Source organism: Carassius carassius, chromosome 3 (genome assembly GCF_963082965.1).
Source record: "Carassius carassius chromosome 3, fCarCar2.1, whole genome shotgun sequence".
Taxonomy (NCBI): Eukaryota; Metazoa; Chordata; class Actinopteri; order Cypriniformes; family Cyprinidae; genus Carassius; species Carassius carassius.
Window position 1 is genome coordinate 41,024,204 of NC_081757.1, and position 26,280 is coordinate 41,050,483.

At 36.5% G+C, this 26,280-nt stretch overlaps 1 protein-coding gene across 2 annotated transcripts in view; it reads right to left on the reverse strand.

Annotated features, from left to right (window-relative positions):
• The window catches only part of LOC132127059 (inactive ubiquitin carboxyl-terminal hydrolase 53), a 49,863-nt gene extending 23,583 nt beyond the window's left edge, over positions 1–26,280 (reverse strand). The window contains exons 1-9 of one of the 2 annotated variants that reach the window (XM_059538688.1): positions 25,947–26,280; positions 13,039–13,272; positions 12,716–12,876; positions 9,563–9,655; positions 9,327–9,461; positions 6,929–7,042; positions 4,170–4,252; positions 3,172–3,256; positions 1,522–1,668 (exon numbers count right to left, since the gene is read on the reverse strand). In XM_059538688.1, coding sequence (XP_059394671.1) covers positions 1,522–1,668; positions 3,172–3,256; positions 4,170–4,252; positions 6,929–7,042; positions 9,327–9,461; positions 9,563–9,655; positions 12,716–12,859 — 801 coding nt within the window. In that variant the 5' untranslated portion in view covers positions 12,860–12,876; positions 13,039–13,272; positions 25,947–26,280. Of the gene's footprint in view, positions 1–1,521; positions 1,669–3,171; positions 3,257–4,169; positions 4,253–6,928; positions 7,043–9,326; positions 9,462–9,562; positions 9,656–12,715; positions 12,882–13,038; positions 13,273–25,946 lie in introns of both variants that reach the window. The other variant, XM_059538680.1, reaches the window with a different exon arrangement.

Here is a 26,280-nt window from a genome sequence, read left to right on the forward strand (position 1 = left end):
TCCCCACAAAGATTAAATCCTAACTGACATTTAAACATCTGAGTAACCTACACAGTTTGATTAGCAGATGCTTGTCAATCATCTAATTCCAAAGCCTTAAATATTGTCAGTAATCTTTTCACCAGCTATCATATTTTTCTCTAATAAGAAAAAAGAAACCATGGTAATGTGGTGCTTTTAGACATGTACCATGGTAGTTTTGTGGGATTCGATTGGATACTTTAATGCACTCTGAAAGGGATAGTCGACTCAATGTCTTTCCAAACTTGCATGACATAAACTGTCAATGATTTTAGTTACTACTGACTTCCTTTGTACATTTGTATCTTTTTTTGTATTATAAAATATCATCTTCAATATTACACAGAAGAAAGGTTGAATAAATGTAGAAAATTGTATTTTGGATTAAACTTAAATGAACTACTATGTAAATACAATGCTATACAATGGTATACTGTCCATGTCCAGAAAGGTAAGAAAAACATCATCAAAAAGTAGTCCATGTGACATCAGAGGGTCAGTTAGAATTTTCTGAAGCATCGAAGCATACATTTTGGTCCAAAAATAGTAAAAAACTATGACTTTATTCAGCATTGTCTTCTCTTCCGTGTCTGTTGTGAGAGAGTTCAAAACAAAGCAGTTTGTGATATCCAGTTCGCGAACGAATCATTCAATGTAACCGGATCTTCTTGAACCAGTTCACCAAATCGAACTGAATTGTTTGAAATGGTTTGCGTCTCCAATCCGCATTAATCCACAAATGACTTAAGCTGTTAACTTTTTTAATGTGGCTGACACTCCCTCTGAGTTTAAACAAACCAATATCCCAGAGTAATTCATTTACTCAAACAAGTACACTGACTGAACTGCTGTGAATAGAGAACTGAAGACGAACACCGAGCCGAGCCAGATAACGAATGAAAGATTGACTCGATTGACACCAAAAAGCACCAAAAGTTGGTAAAACGACCATAGTGTGGATGTGGTTGACTGGCCGGCAAACTCACCAGACCTGAACCCCAGAGAGAATCTATGGGCTATTGTCAAGAGGAAAATGAGAAACAAGAGACCAAACAATGCAGATGAGCTGAAAGCCACTGTCAAAGAAACCTGAGCTTCCAGACCACCTCAACAGAGCCACAAACTGATCACCTCCATGCCACGCTGAATTGAGGCAGTAATTAAAGCAAAAGGAGACCCTACTAAGCATTGAGTACACGTACAGTGAATGAACATATTTTCCAGAAGGCCAACAATGCTTTTTTAAAATGCTTTTTTTTTTTTTTTAAATACATTAGAAGTAATCTAATTTGTTGAGATTGTTGGTTTTTTGTTAAATGTGAGCCAAATTCACCACAATTAAAAGAACCAAAGACTTCACAACTACTTCAGTCTGTGTGCAATGAATTTATTTAATACACAAGTTCCTCAATTTGAGTGTAATTACTGAAATAAATGAACTTTTCCCACGACATTCTAATTTATTGAGCTGCACCTGTATTTACTAGATGACAATCTTACCCCTGAGAGGTTGAGGTGTGGTCCGAGAGATCGGATGACGTCTTCAATGAGGTCTGACTGTTCTGAGTCCCACACGAATCCGATGGTCACGATTTCTGGAGAGTTCATCAGCACTCGCCGGATCTTGATTCTCTGCCCACAGTTACTCTGTCCAGGAGATGGAGATAATGCATAATGGTTTGTTATTATGTTCTTTAACACCATGTCAGCTTTTTTCTATTTCCATGTTGAAAACCATATCAGAGTTATTACATTTTGAAATAGAAAATGTGTTAAACAGACAAATTCCTACATTAAATAACAAACAAACAGATTTTAGAAGAATTTTTCTTCTAAAAATACTTCACATCGGCAGTTGAAATCATTTTGCATCATTCTGATTATCACTGAGAAACTACTATAGTTTTAATTCATATTTTGAATTAGTCTATATTTTTCCATTTACTTTCCAAATGCAGTTCAAGTTTAGAATTTTTTTTTTAAATCTGTGTTTGTGTATGTGTATATTTTATTATTTTGGGTGTTATCATACATTGTAACCATGATTTACAGAAGACACCCAGTAAAATATCAATGTAACAATAGCTCATATAACAAAAAAAAAATTGCCAAGCATATATAGAACTATTCAGAAGCAATTAAAAAGACATCTTTGTTACTATCCTTAAAACTGCTAGGTTTTACCCAGCTGTGTATTTATTCAGCTTTCAGATGATGTATAGACCTCAATTTCGAAAAATCGACACTTAAGGCAGTTTTTTTTGGTCCAGGGTCACATACATTTTAATTACAAGAAGTTATTAATCATTTAAAATATAATAACATTTATTTAGAATTAGCTTTTTCTTTTATATATTTTAATAAGTACAGGTCAGAATATTGTTTCATCTTAACGTAAATATATCTGTTATGTTGAAAAATGAAGGGACATTATTTCACCCATTTTGTTTTCAAAAATGATTTGAAACTTTAAAAGCAGACACTTAACTTTCATTTAATATGCTTTTTTTATGCATATAAAATCACTTTTTTTAAATTCCATTTGATGCAGACCCCAAAACTGGACGCCTCATCTATGACCCACTTATAATTTTATGTCTACATCATTTTCATTCATTATTATTTTCCCTTTTTGCTCTAGTTATGTTAGTATATGAAGTTAAACTAATTGAAATGAAGTTAAATTAGAAATGGTGCCCTGCACCGACCTTATACAATCTGTGCATTTTATTTCACGGAAAATCATGCTTTTATGGTTTTAGTTTCAGTAAACTATAATAACCCCATTGTGACCAAACATTTTATTACTCCAGTGACACACATGAATGTTGTGCTGCTTCTGGCAGTGACTGTAGTAGGATGTAACTTCCTAATGTGCCCGTTTAAAAATGCAGAATGTGTTGATATGTGAAAGGAACGTTCCTGTCTCAGGTTTCATCTCGCTCATCTCGTCACATGAAGGTGTTACACTAGCAGAATATCAGATAAGAAGAGTGTGTGTGTGGGTGTGTGTGTGCATTTGTCCTTGAGTGTGCCTGATGACATCACATGGCAGAAACAGCCATCATACTATATGCATGACGGTGTCCTCTCAAGGGCTGAAAGTGCCTGTAAATTTCACTTTATTAATCAACATGAGCAGCCACCTACCGGACAGTTACGCAGATCTCCAACTGTGCTGGCGGCTTGAAGCAACTCCCCAAACCTTTCATCTCTCCTCTCCAAGACTTGCTGGCTGGAGCCAGAGAAAGAGTAACAGATAAAAAGCAGTTTTTAATAAGCAAAGCACAGGTATTTTGATCTCTTCAGGTCAATATAGCAACATAAACATTTAGGGCTGGGTGATGAAAGAATGTCATACTAAGTTCGACTTTTTTACTATGAAATGGATGAATCTAAAAGTAGAAATAAGCGTGACTACAGCCAGTCAGTGCTTGTTGCTAATATGCAAAGTCTGTGAACAACTGGCGCGGTTTCATCTGATACACAAACTCAAACACTAATTATGCTTGCTGTGTTTCAAGCATCTATGTCTCAATATATGAGGACAGGAACTTCATCTCCAGAGCTGCTCTGAGAGTCACTTCAGAAGCATCACATGGTTTCATTTGAGAAAAACTGCTGTCAAAACAACTGAAGGTAAAACGAAAAGACCTTTCAAAATAAAAGTCAGGTTCAACTTGAAGAAATTATGACAGAAATATGTTACTTTTGTATACTGAAATATAATTCCCAAGTGATACGAATACTAAAACTAATAAAAGTAGTCATTTTTAATTAATTTCAGAGTTAGATAATACTGTCATGCAGCAACTTATTTGACAACTTTTTTTTCATTACCTGTTAATTTTACGTTTCATTAAGTTTTATTAATTCAGTTAATTAGACATCATTATTAATGGTAAATTTGAACAGAATCATAAAACAGAATCCAGGAAAAAATTAAATAGAAACTGAATTTAGGGGCAAATAATGTCTTTACATTCATTTTCAAGGTCTAACAAACATGCCATTAATGGTAAATGAATATTGTGATAAATATCTATAATGTATATGGAAAAAAAAAATACTGTGAAAATATTTTTGCCCATAATTCCCTGCAATATATAAACACATCTTGAGTGTCGGACATGATGGTGCTGGCTTACCAGAGGGCTGTGGTGGACACATAGTGCACAAGCTCAGTGAAGGGTAGCGGGTCGGACGACGCGCCACAGCTCCTGCACACAGACTGCAGAGGAACACACACACACACACACACACACACACACACACACACACACACACACACACACACACACACACACACACACACACACACACACACACACACACACACACACACACACACACACACACACACACACACACACACACACACACACACACACACACACACACACACACACACACACACACACACACACACACACACACACACACACACACACACACACACACACACACACACACACACACACACACACACACACACACACACACACACACACACACACACACACACACACACACACACACACACACACACACACACACACACACACACACACACACACACACACACACACACACACACACACACACACACACACACACACACACACACACACACACACACACACACACACACACACACACACACACACACACACACACACACACACACACACACACACACACACACACACACACACACACACACACACACACACACACACACACACACACACACACACACACACACACACACACACACACACACACACACACACACACACACACACACACACACACACACACACACACACACACACACACACACACACACACACACACACACACACACACACACACACACACACACACACACACACACACACACACACACACACACACACACACACACACACACACACACACACACACACACACACACACACACACACACACACACACACACACACACACACACACACACACACACACACACACACACACACACACACACACACACACACACACACACACACACACACACACACACACACACACACACACACACACACACACACACACACACACACACACACACACACACACACACACACACACACACACACACACACACACACACACACACACACACACACACACACACACACACACACACACACACACACACACACACACACACACACACACACACACACACACACACACACACACACACACACACACACACACACACACACACACACACACACACACACACACACACACACACACACACACACACACACACACACACACACACACACACACACACACACACACACACACACACACACACACACACACACACACACACACACACACACACACACACACACACACACACACACACACACACACACACACACACACACACACACACACACACACACACACACACACACACACACACACACACACACACACACACACACACACACACACACACACACACACACACACACACACACACACACACACACACACACACACACACACACACACACACACACACACACACACACACACACACACACACACACACACACACACACACACACACACACACACACACACACACACACACACACACACACACACACACACACACACACACACACACACACACACACACACACACACACACACACACACACACACACACACACACACACACACACACACACACACACACACACACACACACACACACACACACACACACACACACACACACACACACACACACACACACACACACACACACACACACACACACACACACACACACACACACACACACACACACACACACACACACACACACACACACACACACACACACACACACACACACACACACACACACACACACACACACACACACACACACACACACACACACACACACACACACACACACACACACACACACACACACACACACACACACACACACACACACACACACACACACACACACACACACACACACACACACACACACACACACACACACACACACACACACACACACACACACACACACACACACACACACACACACACACACACACGTGACATGAGCGATGGAGTCATGACTGCTATATTATGTAAAGCCTTAATTACACTACTGATGTAAGAGATGTCTCAACAAACATGCATGTATTGGTACAACCTAAGGGTGTAACCAATACAAAAATTCCTTTTTTTTTTTTAGAAAATGACGGATCGTTTCATTAGAAAAGACCCCTATTGCTCATCTGGGATCGTGTAGAGCCCTTTGAAGCGACATTGAAACTGCATTTTGGACTTTTCCACCATCTAAGTCCACTATATGGAGAACAAACCAGGACTGTTTTTCCTCAAAAAACTTAACTTCTTTGTGACTGAAGAAAAAAAGAAATGAACATCTTGGATGACATGGGGGTGAGTAAATTATCACAAAATATCTTATTCTGGAAGTGAACTTATCTTTAAATATTATGTCTTTACTGTCATTTTTGATCAAATTCAATTCATCCTTGCGTCATTAAGTATTAATTTATTTCACAAAGAAAAAAAATAATTACAGACCCAAACTTTTCAAGGTTAGTGTATATAATGTATTTCCACTATATAGTGTATATCATGTTATTACCATCTAATACCATTTTTTATCAGGGCTTTGCTCTCATCTCTCAGAGGAAGCAGCGAGAAGGAATGTAAATGTCTCTGTATTAGTATTCCCTGTGAGTTTTCTGCCCGCTGTACCCGACTGATTGAAAACATCTCTCACAGGACAGCGCTCAATTACTCACATGAGTGCACGTGTGCTATTAAAAACCAGCAATACCTGCTCATAGATTGCCATTGCAAACTTCTGATGAGTGATACAGGACTTGGATGCACAGGCGTCAGTCTCAGCATCGGGCGCGATGTGCAGGTGAATCCTTTCTAAAATGTTCTCCTATGAAAAATACAAAAGCCTGCCATTTGTATGTGTCATAAGGCATTTTCTACAATTATTTCATGACGTACTCCAAAAGACAAGATTAATAATAACATAAACATATAAATTAGTGCTCGTTTTACAGTAAAAAATAAAAAAATAAATAAGTTTTTTTTTTTTCTTTAACAGCATCTATTTAGTAAGAACTATGAATAAAGTACTGTGTAACAAAACAGTACAATTTGAGCAATCATTTTTAACATTTGACAGTCAGGCAAAATAAATTTGAAATGGGGGGAAAAAAGGACGCTGTATTAATTTCTTAAAGCATTAATTGCAGAAATTATACACACACAGTATATAAATAAATATAAATAAACAAAGCTTTATTAACTATATAAATAATTATGATAGAGATTCATAGACATAAAAAACAGCCACTTCTTGTTTTACATGATCTAAACACATTGGTTTAGTTTGGGCTGGTACAAAGATACCTTGGCATTAAGTGAATGCACTCGAAGCTTTAGTCATTTTCCCTAAGCCTATTATCTGCTTAAATGAACCCTTTCAAACCTGAGAACCGTGAGCTATATTCAGCAACACCAACAGCGCTGAGACAATTAGCCGTTTTGAAAAGAGGCAAGATTAATTGTATGTTTCTACAGTACAGATTATCTTATTTTAAAGAGTCCTAGCTCAGGTACAAACAGACGAAAGCATAGACAGCATCTACCCCAGTGCTGATAGAGAGCCAGCATTGACTGTGAGAGCAGTGTGAACACATGTGTGCACTCCAGGATTGCATTGATAGAGATCCTTCATTGATTGGGTTGTTTAAGGGATCACTGTAAATGGACTTTTCCTGAGGTAATGACAGACTCTCCACAGTCCTGCTGTGCTAAACAGAAAATGATTACAGGTCCCAGTGCTAAGCAGGTTTACTGCAATTAAGCAGCCCAAAGAGAAATCCTGCACATAGCGAAGGGGTGAACATGTTTACTTCAGCTTCCAGGGCAAGGGTGTGTGATCTGTGCTGTGCATAATGCACATAATAGCAAGTGAGCTTAATTTGGAAATCAGTTTTCCATTTTATTTCTCTATAAAAGACAACAATAAAATATTGCCAATTTAAATTAAGATTCGATATTATTCATGTATGCTTCAGTAACTAATCGTTTAAAATTTAGAGACAACCAGCAGACTGCAAAATGAAAAAAGACTTTAAATGTGAATAAGATGTTTAAATGGTTTAATTTTTCTATTTACATTATATTGCAAGTATTACGTATTACTGTGCTTGCATTGGTTGTAATGCACTATATATATAAGCATTAAATATTTTGTAGCTATTTTACCCACCCCAATAAATTTATAATAAATAATATTTCATCTTGTAATTTATTTTATACACACACAAAAGTTTGGGATTAATAAGACTTATAATGTTTTTTTTTTTTTTTTTTTTTTTAAAGAAGTCTCTTATGCTTGTCAAGGTTGCATTTATTTGATCAAAAATACAGAAAAAAATAGTAATCTTACAAAATGTTATTACAATATAAAATAATGGTTTCTATTTTAATATCCTTTAAAATATAATTTATTTCTGTGATGAAAAGTCTGAATTTCCATCAACCATTACTCCAGTATGAAGTGTCACACGATCCTTCAGAAATCATTCTAATTATGATGATTTATTATTCAAATTATCAATGTTGGCAAAAGTTGTACTGCTAAATATTTTTTGGGTAAACAGGATTCTCTGATGAATAAAAAGTTAAAAAGAACAGCATTTATTCAAAATATAAATCTTTGCTATCACTTAACAGTTTAACACATCCTTGCTGAATAAAAGTTTTAATTTCTATAAAAAAAAGAATAAAAATGTACTGACCCTAAACCTTTGAACTGTAGTGTATATTGTTAGAAAAAGATTTATATTTTTAATTTGATAATACATTTTTATTCATCAAATAATCCTGAAAAAAAATATCACAGGTTCCAAACAAATATTAAGCAGCACAAGAGTTTCCAACACTCAGCATATTAGAGTGATTTCTGAAGGATCATGTGACATCGGAGTAATGATGCTGAAAATTCAGCTTTGATCACAGGAATAAATTATATTTTAATGCATATTAAAATATAAATACATTATTTTACATCATAATAATATTTCACAATAAAACAAAAACATTAAATTCTTTTGATCCCAAACTTTTGATCGATAGTGTACATACATACACATGGACACACACATGGTTACAATCTAAAATGCACTAAAATACATAAAGACACTTACGAAGCACTCAGCAGCATCATCCATGAAGCCTAACTGAAAGCGCTGCTCATCCTTAAAGGTTTCGGCGAGGGCATTACGCAGGTTATCTGAGGGTAACGCTCGCTCTCGGCTGTGCTGGAACTGACAGAATATTCCCTGCAAAACAAAGTAAGTGCTTTCAAACTTTTGACTTCAAAACACCTTTTTAAAGGAAGCATTAAAATACTGCGTCATGATATGTCTGGCCGTGAGAATACCTTCAAAGCGCAAAAGATGCAGGAGTCTCCCAAGCAGTAGTGGTTTGGAAGCTGACGAAGACTCCGTCTGAAGATATCGAGATGCCAAAGAACCTGCATGGAGTTAAAGGAAACTCATGCTTATAATTAACTCACCTCAGTAAACTCGAAACAATCTGTAAATAAATCGTGTAGATTGTTTCACTTAATTAAGCAGGTTGCAGCACACATTCAATGACTTATTACTGCTAATCGGTAAAACAGGCTGAAAGTTAGTGTTTTATTCAGTAAATACATGTTTTGAAATTGTTTTTGTAGCAATATATAAATATTAATGAGAGGTGGACCAATATTGGTTGTTTTACTTTGAAATGTGCAGCGATCACATTTATTTAATTAAATACCAAGCTTTGGAGGTTTAACAATCACATTAGGTCACAATTCCTGTCCGATCCCAAAATGTACGACAACTTACAACGATAATTAAGAATTCGTTATGCTTTATTACATTTATTTTATATACACTTTTATTACCTTAAATTTGAATATAATAATAATTTCTAAATAAATAAAATGATACATTTTAAGACGTTTAAAGGACCTGCAGGGCACTGCCCTTATAAACTTTTGCAGTATTTTTTTATATTTAGAATTGTATTTTTATATTTTCTGCTTTCGCGTAAATATTTGATAAGGTTTTAGAATGTTTTTATGGTTTTAAATTATTTTATTCCAGTTTAAGTGAATTAGTACTTTAAATGTAAATTATAAATATGTCCATGGCAACTAACTAGGGGTGTAACGATTCACTCGTTTTCTCGATGTATCGATTACAAACCCTGACGATTCATATGCATCGATCTTGAAACATGATTTATGAATCGCGAATCGCCGATCTCGGACAGTAGTCATTCAAAACGCTAAGAATCGAATGAATCACGATTTCTATAGCGATTCAATGCTTTCAAAATATACACACATTAAATTACTACAAGCACAAATTTTTTTATTCGGCACGAATTTTAAAATTTAGATTTTAAGTTAAGAATAAAAACACCAGTGTTGTCGTAAATTTTACTAAAATAAGGCTCTCACCAAATTTACAAAGCAAAGGAGGTACAAAAGCGCTTTAGTCTTTGCACAGTCTTTATAATGCTGCTCAGAGAAGCCATAAATCCATTTACACAGCAATTGCACCTTTATACATTTAGGCGTCTTTACACAACTGATTTGAGGCAGCTGTGTGCCTGCTTAAAATGCAGTGTAAAGATATAATGCCACATTAAATCTAGACTAAATTTTGACTTCTTAGATCCACCTCAGCACCTTACTCTCAAAACATACAGTTGTAATCGCTGGGCAAATGCATTTATGCCACCTCTGAGCTGCATTAAACAGTCTGTGTAAAGACACATAAATGCCTCTTCAGAAGCAATTCTGTGCTACCTTTGTGTAGTAAATCTAGCATATGTGTCTCACACAGTTCAGAGATGGCATAAATGCATTTACACAGTAATTGCAGCTTATACAGTACTTTGATACTAGGGGCTATGTAAATTCTGTGTAAATATGCAACACTGCACAAAAGCCAGACTAAATTAAACCTGCTTTGAGCCTCCTCAGCCTCTAGTATAATTTACGTAAAGACACTTAAATGCCACTTCAGAAGCAGCTCTGCGCCACCTCTGCAATGTAAATTTGGCGATAGTGTGCTTCTCCTCTAATGCATCTTTTTAAACTCCTGCAACTTTATTCTGGTTTTGCATGACGACTTCAACGTGCCAATCTTAAAGTCAACACAATCTCCAAAGGCCATGCATTATGTCTTAGCCTCTTCTTATTGGCCGAGAAATATGACTCATTGTCCATGCTTGGTGGAAGAGCTCAAGGGAGATTTGACTGTGACATGATGGGGGGTATGAGCTGTTCATCAGTGTGTGTGTTTGGAGTTTGGACGGCCAGTGTAAGGTTACTCTTCACTCAGTGTCTTTCCCTTAGGCCCCAGACAACTTAGTCTGAGCATGACCTCACTCCGTGGTGATGAGTACAGGAACCAGATAACAGAGAGACAGGCAGAGGTCCATTCAATCATAGAGTCCACAATCCCATCCAAGAGGGAAAACTGACTTCCAGTAACAAGCGGCCTGAGGGCAAGTCACAAATTTGGGGGCTGACGGGTGGAGCTGGTATGCCGTAAATACTCTCTCAGTAGGCAGTGAGGAGGAGATGACTGTTTGCTGTGAAGGTCAGACTTCAAATGTGAGTCATAAGAAAGTTAAATATGTTTAAGGGGGTGGGTGGTGTGATATTTTTATGTTATTGTGGCAAGTCCAATCTGTCTGACATTTTTATATGTAGGTGTGATGGCAACCATATTTAGACTTTAGCCTTTAAAGGTTAATAAAGCCATTTTAAAAGTCATTATGCTCACATCTGCCCTTAAATTAATAAATTGTGGTAAACTGATTACCATATTCAAGTTGCTCAAAGTACAACTTGTAAAAACATTTAACATATTACTAAGTGAAAAAGAGTAGGCTACTAGATATAAAAGATACATTATACAATTAAAACCTGTATTGAGCAAGGATGCATTAAATTGATTATAAGTTACAATAAAGACGTTTTACAATGTTATACAAGATATCCATTTCAAATAAACGCAGCTACTTGTAACTTTTTATTCATTAAATAATTCTGAAAAATAATATCAGGGTTTCTACAAAAATATGAATTAGCACTGCAGTTTTCAACACTGATAGTAATATGAAATGTTTCTTAAGCTTCAAATCAACATATTAGAATGATAAAAAAAATTAATAGTAATAATAAATCACAATATTAATATTTTTACTGTATTTTAACCAGATAAATGCACTCCTTTTTGAGCATAAGATAAATCTTTCAAATACATTAAAATGTCATACAGACACCAACGTTTTGAACGGTTGTGCATGTTTGTATACGTATATCAACAATTTGATACATTTTAACAAAAACATTAAAGAAATCAAAATGTAATTTATTTAAATAGGAAAATATATAAGTATATACAAATTATTTTAAACTTGCATTCCTATTTATTCTGTGCAAACTGTTAAAAATATAGGCATATATATATAGGCACAAACCTGCTGATGCACTGGTTTTCTTAGCTTTGGGTTAAACACGTACCTGCACTGCACTGTTGAGGAAGCAGCTGTTCTGTCCCGGCTCATTTAGTAGTCCCTTGGTTGGGGCCAAGGACAGCATAGATCCTGGCTGGTAAGACCTGCCAAGATTGCCTCCTGGTCTCCTGAAGAACTTGGCCCATGCCATTGGATTTGGGGTATCTGCTGTTCTGTGGATTAATAAGTATTTGTTGAGGTTTGAGTTCATTTCAAGTAATTTTACTAATCAAAGATTGAAAAGGGTTATGACAGATTGACTTGACGATCTGAATCTCTGTCTCCTACTGTACCAATGATTGAGTAAAAGCCTTTACTTCTGCTGCTGACCTGTATGTAAGAGGTCTCTTGATGCGTATGTCCTAGACAGGATGGTTTGATCATTCCCTGAATTGGGTTGGGGATTTCGGTGGGTTGTTGGTGGCTACTGTGGCCATCAGGCCTCGAGTGACTCGCAGCATAGTTATGAAGGTGTCAGCTGGAATCAGTCAACCTTTAAAGGGTCGTCCATGTTTCAGACGCTGCTCTTGGAGGACATCAGCCTTAGGATGAGTAGGATTCACTCTGTAGAGAGAAGCAAAGCAATGCATGAATTCTTGAACAGCATTTTAACATACCCGCCTTAAAATAGTAACATTTCTGCGAATTGAGACACTGAGAACTACACAGAACTACATGCCTTTGTTGAACACTTCCTTACAAATCACGGACGAGAGGAGTGGCTAAACATAAGTCAGAAGGTCAGCTCATCCAACTGGTAATGCTGCACTGAATAATGTTATTGTTTAACTTTTTTTACAACTTTGCACCAACCTGTTTCTATGCAAGCAAACAAGCAAGCTGATGTTATCCATGAGGAACAAACTGACATCATGTCAATGTCTTGGCAAATGCAAATATGCAAATGCAGCTACTTTGTTGCTTACACTTGAAAATCAGTATGATGTGTACTATAATAAAAATTGAGCCACTAGCTAACAGACTAATACGTCTGTTTAGTCAGTCTCGACCCAATAATGCTGCACTAAGTCATTTTCAAATAAATAGCTCCGTAAATTGCACTTGTTTCAGAGCAGCTTTACAGTAATAAACAGGAAATATCAATGTAAATATACCAAGAACAACCAACTCTGAAACTACAATTTCCGCTGCAAGGTAGTTCCACAGAAGACAAAAATTTTCTTGTTCAACTCAATAACTGTCAATGTTCCAAAGCTAATCAATTAAAAAAAAAAATGGATTCAGATATAAAGCAGCTTCATAGAAGACAATACGAAAGCTATAATTCAGTTCAGTTTAGTTGTTGTTGATTCAGTTGAGTTCAATTACAGTCAATGTTGCAAAGTTCATCAATTATAAAACAAAATAGGATTTAGCTATAAGAATATCTCCACAGAAGACAACATAGTCATTGTTTAGCTTAATGTTAATTGAAGTTAATTTAAGTTGTTTCATATGAACTGGATATAAGACAGTAGCAGCTCAATTCAGTTGTCCTCCGATAATGTCAGTGCAGTCAAATCAATAAAATTGCTGGATAAACAGCTGGATAAAGCTACCTGTTAGCAATCCAATTCATCTTAACAGACAGAGCAAAATCCACAAGGATTCTGGAAAGTCCCAGGTAGCATATTTTTTCAGTGCCCAGGAATGATTCTGACAATGCGTCAGCATTAGAAATGGCTGACTCCCTTGGGCAGTGTACTTATAACTAAACTAGGGAGCATTCTGAAACACACCAATGGATCTGAAAGCATGCTATACACCCTAACTGACGCATTAGAGGAGTTTTACTCAGAACTACTCACAAAAAAAATACATTAAATCTCAGTAATTTCACATTTTTGGTTGATGACTACTGCTTAGCGACTGAATGCAAAGTCTATTCTTCATCATATAGCCTAATATTTACAGTTGCATTACTTTAATCTCACAACTCTACCATTTCTAGTAGGACTGTATCACTTCCAGCAGTGCTCACCTTGTCAATTAAATTTGTTTATTTGCAAGGTTTTCTATGAGATCACGCTGGAATAATGCATTCCTCTGATTCCAATGATAAAAAGGGAACAGGATATTAAGTTTCCAAAAATGTTCCACACACAGTTTGGTTCTTGGCTTGGAGATTGTGGTGTGGAGGTCTGGAGAAGATCAAGGGTGGAACTGTATGATCTGGTGAAAATAGAGCCAAAAATAAGCACATGTGGGCGATTGTTTGTTACTTTTGGTTCGAATTTCAGTTTCTGATCATCCGGTTTTCTCAAGACTCTTTAAAAATAAAGATTCAAAAAAAGTGTTTTCCACACTGATGCCAAAGAACCATTTTTTATTCGCCAAAGAAATTCAGAAAACAGCTCTTAAAAGAACCCCTTTTCATTTTCTTTTGTGCGACTGAAAGGTTCATTGGATTTTAAAATCCTTCATGGAACCAAAAAAAAAAAAAAACTGGTATGTTTTGGTGGATTGTATGATACTGAATTCTATTTATGCAATAGTTAACTCCTTTTTTTTTTTTTTTTAAACCACAGACTTCAGTTTAGTCCATTTTTCAAGGAGACACTTCAACAGGAAGATTATTGCTGGAAGTTTGAAAAAAGTTGTAAAATCTTAAGTTTATTATTATCAAAAATGCACAAAAATATTATTTGAAACTTTATAAGAAATATATATGTTTTACTCTACAACTGTGACAAAATAAAAGCCATAAATCTAAACAAGTTGTGTTTCAAATTTGAAGTTATCTAAAAAAATAACCCCCCCAAAAAATAGCATTGTGGGCTATGGGTTACGAATGTACTCAAATGTAACAAAGGACATTTCCCGATCCCGCTCCTTATCCATCTCCTACTTCACTTCCTGTTTGTTCTGATCTGTCCTATCCTGATAAGGCAAAATGCCAAAAAATACATATTTTAAAAAAAAGCTTTCAGTAAGATTTTGTTTGTGTGCAGTACCAAAGATTTCCACTAGATGAAATTGGTGTGTGTGTTTACATAGAAAGTGCCAAAAACAAGTTCTGCACCATTCCGATGAAGTAAAAAAACGGGAAAAAAAAAATGTTTCGGTCAAAAACTACCAAAGAGCACCAAAGGGTTAAGAAGGAATAGAAACTACGTATTTGTCTCCAGCTCGTGCCACTCACTGAGGTTTCCTAACATTAGATAAGCATCATCAGATGAAAAAGAAGTGTTCAAACTTGAGAAAGCATTATGTCAGAATGATGTAAGTTAATTTTTGTACTGACTGAGTCTATCAGTGCACTGACAGCAATGGAAACCTGTTAAACAACATTTCATCCACACGGGTATTCAAACAATTCAGTAGTTGAGGTGACCAATAGAGCATAGTTTGACCACTGATCTATTAACAGTATTTCTGGTTATATTTAACAAAACAAAAACAGCTACTTTGAGTCTATGGGGTGCCTTTCTCATTTGCAGTGTGCTCACAGTCTGCCATAGCAACAGCATTCCAGTGTGATCACTAAAGCCACAGTGTTGCTAAAGAGCTCGTTTTTAGGATTAGGCTCCGTGTTTGGCCCCGAAGACACACCTCCACAAACACATCTCACACATATTCCAGTTTTGACCAACCACAACTAGTTTGGTAGAACATGATGTTCAGGTGTTTTTTTTTTCTTTTTTGAAAAGTCTAGTAATCAGTCTGATTACTTCTGATTTGAAGACACTTCAAACTCTTAAGCTTCTCAATGGGTCTTGGTCATATTTCACAACGAAGACTACTTTATGACCACATTTTTTTTTTGCATTGTAGCATTATTTTCATGATAATTAACCATATAATGTGAAAAAAAAGACTCATTTTCAATGAATGAATGCATTTTCATTAGAGCTGAAACAACGAATCGATTTAATCGATTAAAATCGATTATTAAAATAGTTGTCAACTAATTTAGTCATCGATTCGTTGCTAAATAACTTTTATTTGCCGTAAGCGGCTCATTTCGTGCATATTTCAAATCTGCGGTGACCAAAGTGTGGCAGTAATGAGCCACCGGAGGTTTTACTCAGCCAGTACAGCAGGAGAAGTAGCGAATAGCCAATAGCTGGCCTCGTTTTATGTCACGTGCTTCCTGAACAGCGTCTCTGATGTCTATGTCTGCAGCATTCAGCGTGATGTGGGAGTACTTTACATTGAGCCTTTAAAAAAAGAAGAGTAACCTGTAAACTCTGCACTACTGAACTGTTTAAGGGGACGTTCACATATCGCGTCTTTTGCGCGCTCAAGTTCGTTATTTCCAACACCGCACCGCATCGAGTTAAAAACATTTCAACTTTTCAGAATGCAGCAACCGCACCGCGGGTCATGTGACAAGAACTAACCAATCAGCTTCATCCTTTCCCGTAACAACGTTAAAAGCTCAGTCAAGATGAAAGGAACAGCTGATCATAGTTGTATATGGATTTCCATTTTGAAATAAATTTAGTAGCAGAGCTACTGCAAGCGATTTTTTGAGCTGCAAATCCATTTATCCTTTGCTGAAATTTCCGCGTCTTCAAGGAGAGAGCACGTCATGGTTGCTTAGCAAAGGCAAACGCCTCAGGGGCGCTTCTGCGCGAGCGCTTTGGAAAGAAGGAGAAAGCGGTGCGCCTAGCGTTTTCCACGCGTTTTTAGGCGCGATTTGTGAACGGCCCCTAAGACTTTCATTTGTGCAGATTCTCCAGTACAATGTTGTTTGCAAATGTTTAGTCGTAAAAGCATGTTCTGTGATCAGTTTGTCGTTTACCAGTTCAAAATTCAGTCGTGCAGCCTAATTATGACTGAATGAGAGAGGTAAATGTAGATATTTGAAATGCACTTTTTTTTCTAAGTATTATTCACTGCTCTTTTTCACACAGCAGGTTTTTTGTGTGTGTCCTATTTTTTTTTCTGGACAACCTTCTGATGGATTTTACTTTAAATTGTGAGTTCCATTCAGGTTTCATGCCATTGGCACTTTTTTTGAAGGATTGTTTACAATTTCACAGCAAAAGCTATAAAGCTTTTCCCCAGTATATAATAAAATACAATGCACTGCAATTTTATTCTGTTTTATCCTTATTCTTCGTGAAAATATGTTCTGAAAGATTCCTTAAGCTTTGTTCAGGATGTTAAACTACTTTAGGAGCTCTAAGGACTGCCATGGTGAAAACATTATTTGAAATCTCCTTGTGAAATTTGCTAGAGTATGGGTCAGTGTTCTGATTGCAGAAGAGTTCGACAAAGGATTACTAACACAATAAAACAACTCCAGGTATATTTTTGATGAGGATATGACAGTGCAAAATGGTTAAAATCTCTTAAATCTATGCTGAATGATAAAGACCATTTATTAATAATTTACTTGGGGAAAAAATGGAAAAAACTAAAATATAAGTACATAAACCGATTAATCGATTAATCGTAAAAATAATCGACAGATTAATCGATTATCAAAATAATCGTTAGTTGAAGCCCTAATTTTCATAATGGCTACTGGATAAGGATGATTATTATTTTTTTGGTAGCCTATAGTTTTTATTGTAAATTTAAGACTGTAAATGTAATACTGATGCAGATTTGAATTAAAGTCAGGCAGGTTGATTTTTAATAACGTACTTCGGTAAGAAAGATGCTTTTCACATTATAGCAATGGTAATTTTGTAAGAAAATGTGATGCCTGTCATGACAATATATCAAATACTAAACTGACAAATAAGTGAGTAAAGTGTGCTCTTTTTCCATGAGATGCATCCATGATAAAGTTAATAATAAATTAGATTATAAATTGTAATAAAACTACACAATACAACACAATGTGTAATTAAAAATATAGGCAAAAATCCTGTGAAAAATCAATATGGAAAATTCCTTTTTTTCTATTGCATGGGAACTAAAAACCTCCCTACTTCCATCACTCATTCTTCTTTGAATTATGCATACATTACACATAACAGAAAAACAGATATTTTTTTTAGCCCAAGATCTAACTGCTATTTAAGCATTATTTAGAGGAAGTATTATTAAAAAAAAGCCACTGGATAGTGTTACTGGGGGTATCTGAAAGATGTCACCCACTCTCCAACATCCCATTTCTTTGTTAGAGTTCTGTTTTTAACTCTTGATTTCTTGATAACAGAAAGCAGTTTGTCCCAGCGCGAATCATAGCTCTCACAATCAGGTGATGATGTAGCTGGAGAGTGGAAAAAGCTTACGTTATGGGTGATGCTTTTATCCTGAGCTCATGAGCCACCGGTCATGGTCATTCATCTCTGCATGACACAAACTTGGCCAGCAAGAGCGAGTGTGAGGTAGCACAAAAAAAAAGAGGCGAATGACAAAAATACAGTACCGCATCCACACAGCCTACTGTACATGGCCACTGCATTATAAAGAGTGAGCTACACCTGTGCAAGATCAGATCTAGCTGATGATCACTTGATCAGTGCTATATGTTAAGCCTCACTATCTGAACCCAAAGAATTACACTTTGATACAAACCTCATCCTGCTCCGTTTGTGCAAACCTAAGCATAACCTCCAAATGCATGGTTTATTAAGGAGAGTTGTGCAAAATGATCAGGCCTATCATTTAACAAATGTGTCTTTGCAAAAAAATAAGTGCATTTAACTAGTCTACTTCAAATGATAAAAGTATATATATATTAAAAAAAACTGTACTTGAAGTGTACTTAAAGTATACTTTCACAACTATGTTCTACAGCTGAATTAACAGTTTCACTATAAAGTATTTAAAAAAAATTATAATGGTTTTGTGCTGTAAATAAATAAACTAACTGGGTGTTTACAAAACTCTTTAAAAAGGATAACTTTTCTCCTTTTTTTATCTGTTCCTTTTAGGGCTGGGACAACGCGTCGATGTCATCGATGAATATGCGCATCGATTCGTCGACCTGTTTTTATTTCTCTAAAAAAACGTTTGCAAAACGTTTACCTTATGTGCGCTGAATATACGCGATTGCCGTATCAACATTCTGTCCAACGTTATATAACCAATCCAGGGGTTTTTCTGCATTGATCTTTTTTTTTGGCGGCTGTCAAAGCCTTATTTGATCGGTGAGTGACAGTGACAGGGCGCGTACGAGAGAGAGCCCCGGCTGCGCGCGCACTCACAGTCTTCAAACAACACGAGCGCTTCTTGCTCTCTCCCTCCCTTGTGCATATTAATCAAAATCATTAAACACGATAGAAAAAGGGCGGAACGCCAAAGTTTCACGTGGAGCATTCGGAGATTTTTTTTCTCCATGACAGGCTGCTGGCTCCCACTGTTAATTTTTTTTTTTTGTAAAAGCACTCTCTGTATTAGCTTAAAGCCCTCAAGTTTACATTTACATACTGTATTCTTTCAATTGCTCTAAACAAGTATTTTGGGTGACCTTTTTTATTGAATACTAGACATCAAGTTGTTGTTATTTTCATCTGAAAGAAGAACTTTTTTCAGTAAGCTAGGCCCTATGTGTTCAGTAAGCTTGTTTCAGTAAGCTATGTGTTTTCAAGGTTTCAAGGTTTTATTGAATGCTATCTCTATACAAGTGCAAAGTAATGCATTCTTAGTCAGTCTTTTATTTTGTAATTTTAAGAGCAATAAACATATATTGCAATGTTAAGGAATTGATGTTTTTTTCATTCAGATATGTAAATCAACATGTATAAATTGTTAGTAGTCAATTAATGGGGAGATAATCGAAATCGAATCGGTCTGAAAAATTAATCGTTAGATTAATCGATGCATCGAAAAAAATAATCGCTAGATTAATCGTTTAAAAAATAATCGTTTATCCCAGCCCTAGTTCCTTTCTTTGACAAAGAGGTTTTGGGGGCCTGGAAATACAAAGTTTTGAAAATGAAAAATTGAAAAACTTTTTTTTATAATTTAAACTGTGTTATTTTAGCTTACAGTACATTATAAATGTATTAAATTGCAACTAGATCATTAAATATGGAAGAGGTACTTAAGTCCAGGTAAGTTCAGCTAACTGCATTTAATATACATTTAAAATGTAATACATTTCTATTTATTTGCCATTTACTTGACTTTAAGCAATTGAAAACAGTGCATTCAGTTTGAAACATTTTTAAAGCATATTTTATATCATTTTTTTTTTCATTTTTTTTTTTAAGTGAACTTTTTCACAAGGGTGGAATCCGAGCACTAGAAGGCATATCTAGCCATATCTAGGCACCGGAACAACATAGCTACAATGTAATGATGACAGTCAGGTTTCAGTCATGCCATCTGACTGTCGTGTAATGTAAGTGAGGATATCCCCCACCCTTTCTATAAAGAGCTGAAACTAACTGCACATAACATCATTTCCTGTGCTCTCATTACGCCCTTTGACCAGCTTCCTAATTTACAATGACTCACTGAAACAGTGACATTTTTTTGTTCAAAATCCTGAAAACAAAACATGCAATGGAATTAAAGGGACAGTTCACCCAACAATGTAATTCTGTCATTCACTCGCCCTCACGCCGTTCCAAACCTGCATGAGTTTATTTCTAGATTTAGTTTGGTTTGACTTCTAATTTGGAGGGGGAAAAAACACACTTCTCAAAATATCTTATTTCATGTTCCACAGAAGTTTTAAAATAACACGTAAATGATGACAATTTATATTTTTGGGTGAACTATTTAAGTGTGTTACAAGACCAAATGGCTTGATCAAGACTTTTCTTTATTTATAAATCTCCCACACAACATCCTCATACTTGCATTAAACTGATTTACTGGTAACTGAATATTCAAGACTTGAAATAAAAATAATAAATAGCTGCTTATCCTTATATATAAGTTTTATATTATCTGCCTATTAATTACCTACTGCTGCTCTAAGATGAACATTTCTCTGAATATGGAGCTCGAGATGCTGTAATGTTCAAAATTTAAAGCTACGATCAACTGTCTGATCGCAAATGGTTTAATATCTCCTCTAAGCTGATCTAAAGATCCCTCTGCAGATCGACAGAGAGGAAATAAATCACACAAAAGATCATTTCGATTTGTAATGTGCAACTGAATATTTACACTGATAAATTCTTAAAGCTCAATTCAAATAAGAAAACTGATTTTTGCCACATCGCCGTCTACCAAGTTCAAAAGTTTATTGAGCTCTTCTGCTTTTTTTTATTTATCGACTCATTCTTCAACTCCTACTCAAATTTTCCACGCAACATAACTCATGGTGATTTGCCTGGAAAAAGAAATGTGGCCAAATTGCATCACATTCTGGTTACTTATCTGAGGCAACACAACAACAACACTATTTATGGATGATCTCTTCTCCTTAAGAAAAGAGGATATGTATGACAAATTAAAGTAGAAGCTGCAAAACAGATGTTACATTCTTGTGTTTAAACCACCACAAAATGTCTGAGTCACAGTTCACTGATACTTTGCGCAAACTTACAACAACAGAAATCTGGTCAGCAGACTCCAAAAACAGCAATGCAATGATGCATTTGATTCAAATGTATCATAATGTTGCAATGCACGGTGAAAAATATCTAAACAAGGTAGGAGTCTGAAAATAATGAGAATATGAGAAGCAGCTGCAGAAGATGACAGATGGGTAGTTATGCAATGAGACGAACAATGATTTTTTTTACATCTATAAATGATAATGCATGCCTAAAAAAAGCCAGGAGTCTTATAAAGCAACCAGATGCCAGACTGTGAACATGTCATACTGGAAATTACCAAATGACTCTTCTCTGACAGCAAACCCACAATTATTGCTACACAAAAAGGAGAGTTTTGCCCTGGTGGGCCGCACGGTCGGCGAAACCCGACACGCTCCTGAAACAACACCGAGGGAGCGGCAGAATTCCCGAAGGATCAGAGAAGGCGGTTTTGGCTTCAAGCAACAATGCTTTGGCCGTTTCCTGTGTGGGCTTCCTGTTGGTCATGCATTGCGTTCCAGCACGCGGTCAGCACTTTGAGTTCAGAGACACCAGGCAGGTCACGGCCATTAAACACACAATACATTAATTCTCAGGTGACAAAACAACTCCTGAACAAACAGAAACAGATTTATCGAGACATCAACATTTATCAATGACTGAAGTACAATATCCTCTCTGAAACGTACTCGACTTCCTAAACGTTTCCTCGCTTCCTTTACGGCTTGAAAATAAATGTCAAATTCACAATGCGCCCACCATCTCGCTTTCCTTTCATTTTCTAACTGAAAAAAAAAATTGGTTTCCTCAGAGTCGTCAGGGTTTAAACCATTTATTTCAGCGTCAGTGGCTTCATGCATTATTAATGCGGTGCTTAGTCAGACACTTCCAGATACTCAGAGGAGGACTCCTTGTAAACAATAACAAATGAAGCAGATGGCTGCTGTGCTGAGAAGAAGACTATTTGGATTTGGAGAGATCAGCAAAAACCTCTTCTGCTTTGGGACGATTTACCCATAAGCACCTGTCAGTTCCTTTAGGAGTAGCATCGTGAAAAGCATTAAAAAAAAGGATGGAGAGAAGAGAAACTCTCATAATAATGAAAGAATGGCCTGCTTGCAAATGGATCCTCTGCAGTGAATGGGTGCCGTCAGAATGAGAGTCCAAAACAGCTGATAAAAACATCACAATAATCCACACCACTCCAGTCCATCAGTTACAGTGAATTCAAACTAAAATATGAGTCCTCTATTCGTAATATTGCTTTTTCTACCGAAAAAATCATCTGGTCTGAATCAGGAGAGAAATATGCACAAATAAAGCACTGTTTACAAGCCAAAACAGATCTAAACAAACATGTGGGTGGATTTTAATGTGAGAGGACAACAGCAGATGGACTTTCTCACTGGAGGAAGTGTTATTATGGATTATAATAATGTGTTTTAGCTCAAAGCAACAATCTGATAAAGTTAAAAATGCCTTGATGGATTTCTTTCTTGAGACATTGAGACATTTTATCAGCTGTTTGGACTCTCATTCTGACGGCACCCATTCACTGCAGAGGATCCAAAAAAACATCATCTAAAAACTACAGCTTGGATGGCCTAAAGGTGATTAAATTTTCAGCAAATTTCAATTTTGTGGTAAACTATTCCTTTAAGGTATGGATGCTGCATTCAAGTCCTCCGGAGAAGTTGTTGCGCACGAGCTGGGAAGTCGTGCTTATGACGGCATGTGTGTTCAAGTAACTTTCTCTTAATTAATAACTCAAAAAAAATACAGCAATGTACTTAAACTCTTGTTCAAAAAAAGGAAGAACAAAGAAATGTGCATTAGGTATGCTTTGTTTTTTCATGTTTTAAATTATTTTATGAAGCCGTTGCCAACTTTATTGTTACAAGTTGTGGTGGCGTTCATGTGCATTCAACTCGGAAATACGATCTATACGAGATGACTTGAACGCACCATAAGACTTGCATGTGTCAAAAAAGACAAGTGTTATCTTCCTTTGGCAATGTTGTCCTAACATCATTAAGCTCACACAAACAGGCCTATCTTTCTGTCTGAAACACGCCCGCAGGCGCAGACACATGCACGATCACGCACAAACATGTACGTGTTACAGGACATATTCATCCTAGTTTCCACAAACTCGATCTGCAAAACTGGCCTTTCCACGAAACTCCTCCCTGAACAATTCCATTCATTTCCACCAGGAAACACCTCGGCAGAGAACAGCTGTTAACTGATCTGAAGTCAGTGTTTTCTACAGATCTGCGGGCGGTTAGGATACTGAACTGATCCCAGATGAGAGAAGGGCCACAGTGGAAGACGCAGCCGGTTCTGCCGCATGCCATCTCGATTTCACAGGTGTGGGGAGAAACGTAGGCACCAGCAGAGCAAATACAAGCATGCTGAGAACTAAATGACTGTTGCCCAATCTCAGAAATATATAAGTCTCACATTCTTTGGTCACTATACAATTATCTATAATCTGTTTACTTGGCATAAGGAGTCACCACACTAACACCAATGAAGATTTTTCAAGTATAGATATTAATGGCACATAGGAATCAGAGGGAAAGCAACTGTGTGTGTCAATTTTCTTGTATAACTAAATGAGTCAAAGAAAAGCTGAAATAAGTAGCCTCGTGCATAAGTGCCAAACTTCTGCAATCGCATGGTGTTTAAATGAAATGCATGGGCAGCAAACTTTAATGAGAAGAGTGCTTTGGCAGGTGCGTGGAGCCAATTTAATCAGCTGTAATGTTTGTTGCAAAGAAACGTATAACATTTGCATCCCCAGATGCAATACCTCTGCTACAGCTACTCCACCACTAAAAAAAAAAACTCTTCTGTAAGCTACAAAAGAAAAACAAAACAAAACACAAAGTGTGATGATAATTTATCCCTTTTCATTAAGCTATTTTACTCCCCAAAGACATAGCAATAATACAAAACAACTTATTTAATACAAAGACATGACGTTGAACTAATCTTTAATTTTAATGTACACTGCGAGAACTGGTTTTTAAACAGTATGTGTCTATTTATTTGCAATAAATACCCTAGAAAGCTTTTAAAAAATATTTTTAAAGTAAGATTTTAGTTTTTTTGTCTTGATTTTCAGGAAGAAACTCACTAGGCTATATTTTAAAAGAACAACTGTAAACGGGTAAAAAAAAATCTAGATAAATTCTCTACAAGTGCAATATCTTGTTTTTTTTCTTGTTTTAATAATGTTTGGATATTCTCAGTGAAAAAAGAAATTCAAACAAACTGATTAACAATATTTTTGCAGCTTAAGCCAGTGTAGGTTTATCATATATATATATATATATATATATATATATATATATATAGTTTCTCATTGGTGTAAATATGTTAAATATCATGAGAATACAGCAAATGAAGTTTAATAAATTTACCTTTTTATTATTTTATATAATATTTTAAAGCATTAATTACGCATAAACGCGGATTCCGACCCGAGTAGTGACATCGAGTGCTGCATATACTGAACTTTAATATTGACAATGTAATTATTAACTAACATACATACACATACGTCACAACATTACACGTACTCTCTAGACTAGCTTTCAAAAGTAACACTTAAAAAACAAAACACACCGCAATGTTTTTTTTTATTCGCTTGAATGCTCTAGTCTACACGTAAACAGTGAGCTGCTATGCTAGTTTAGTGTTGAAAGGCTGAGGCGCGTTCACCTGGATCAGGTGCGTTTCCGACGCACGCGCACTGACGAGTGAAACATGGCGAAGTAAAGTTTGACCAAAACAAAATGTACAGACATGACAAGAGACACGTCTACTCACCACGTTAACAATAAACAATTGATATCCCCTTGTTCCTTTCAGTGTCCAGTCAAACAAAGTAGGCTTTTTTGGTAAATCACTACTGACTCCTGGTGAATCTGGCGTCAAACTGCTGGACGGAAAAGCGGAAGCGACAGACGACTCACGAAAACACACCGGTGTAAAGATGTGCACTTCAAACACAACACCATAAGCACCTTCGCTCTTATGACTCAATGTGGTTTTCACTGTTTCTTCAGTTAGTTCCAGTCCTGTGATGTGAAGTGAACGGTCCTCACAGTGGTCCGGAGTGCAGTACTGAGTGAGTGACTGCAGACACCTGAATTTCCGAAGT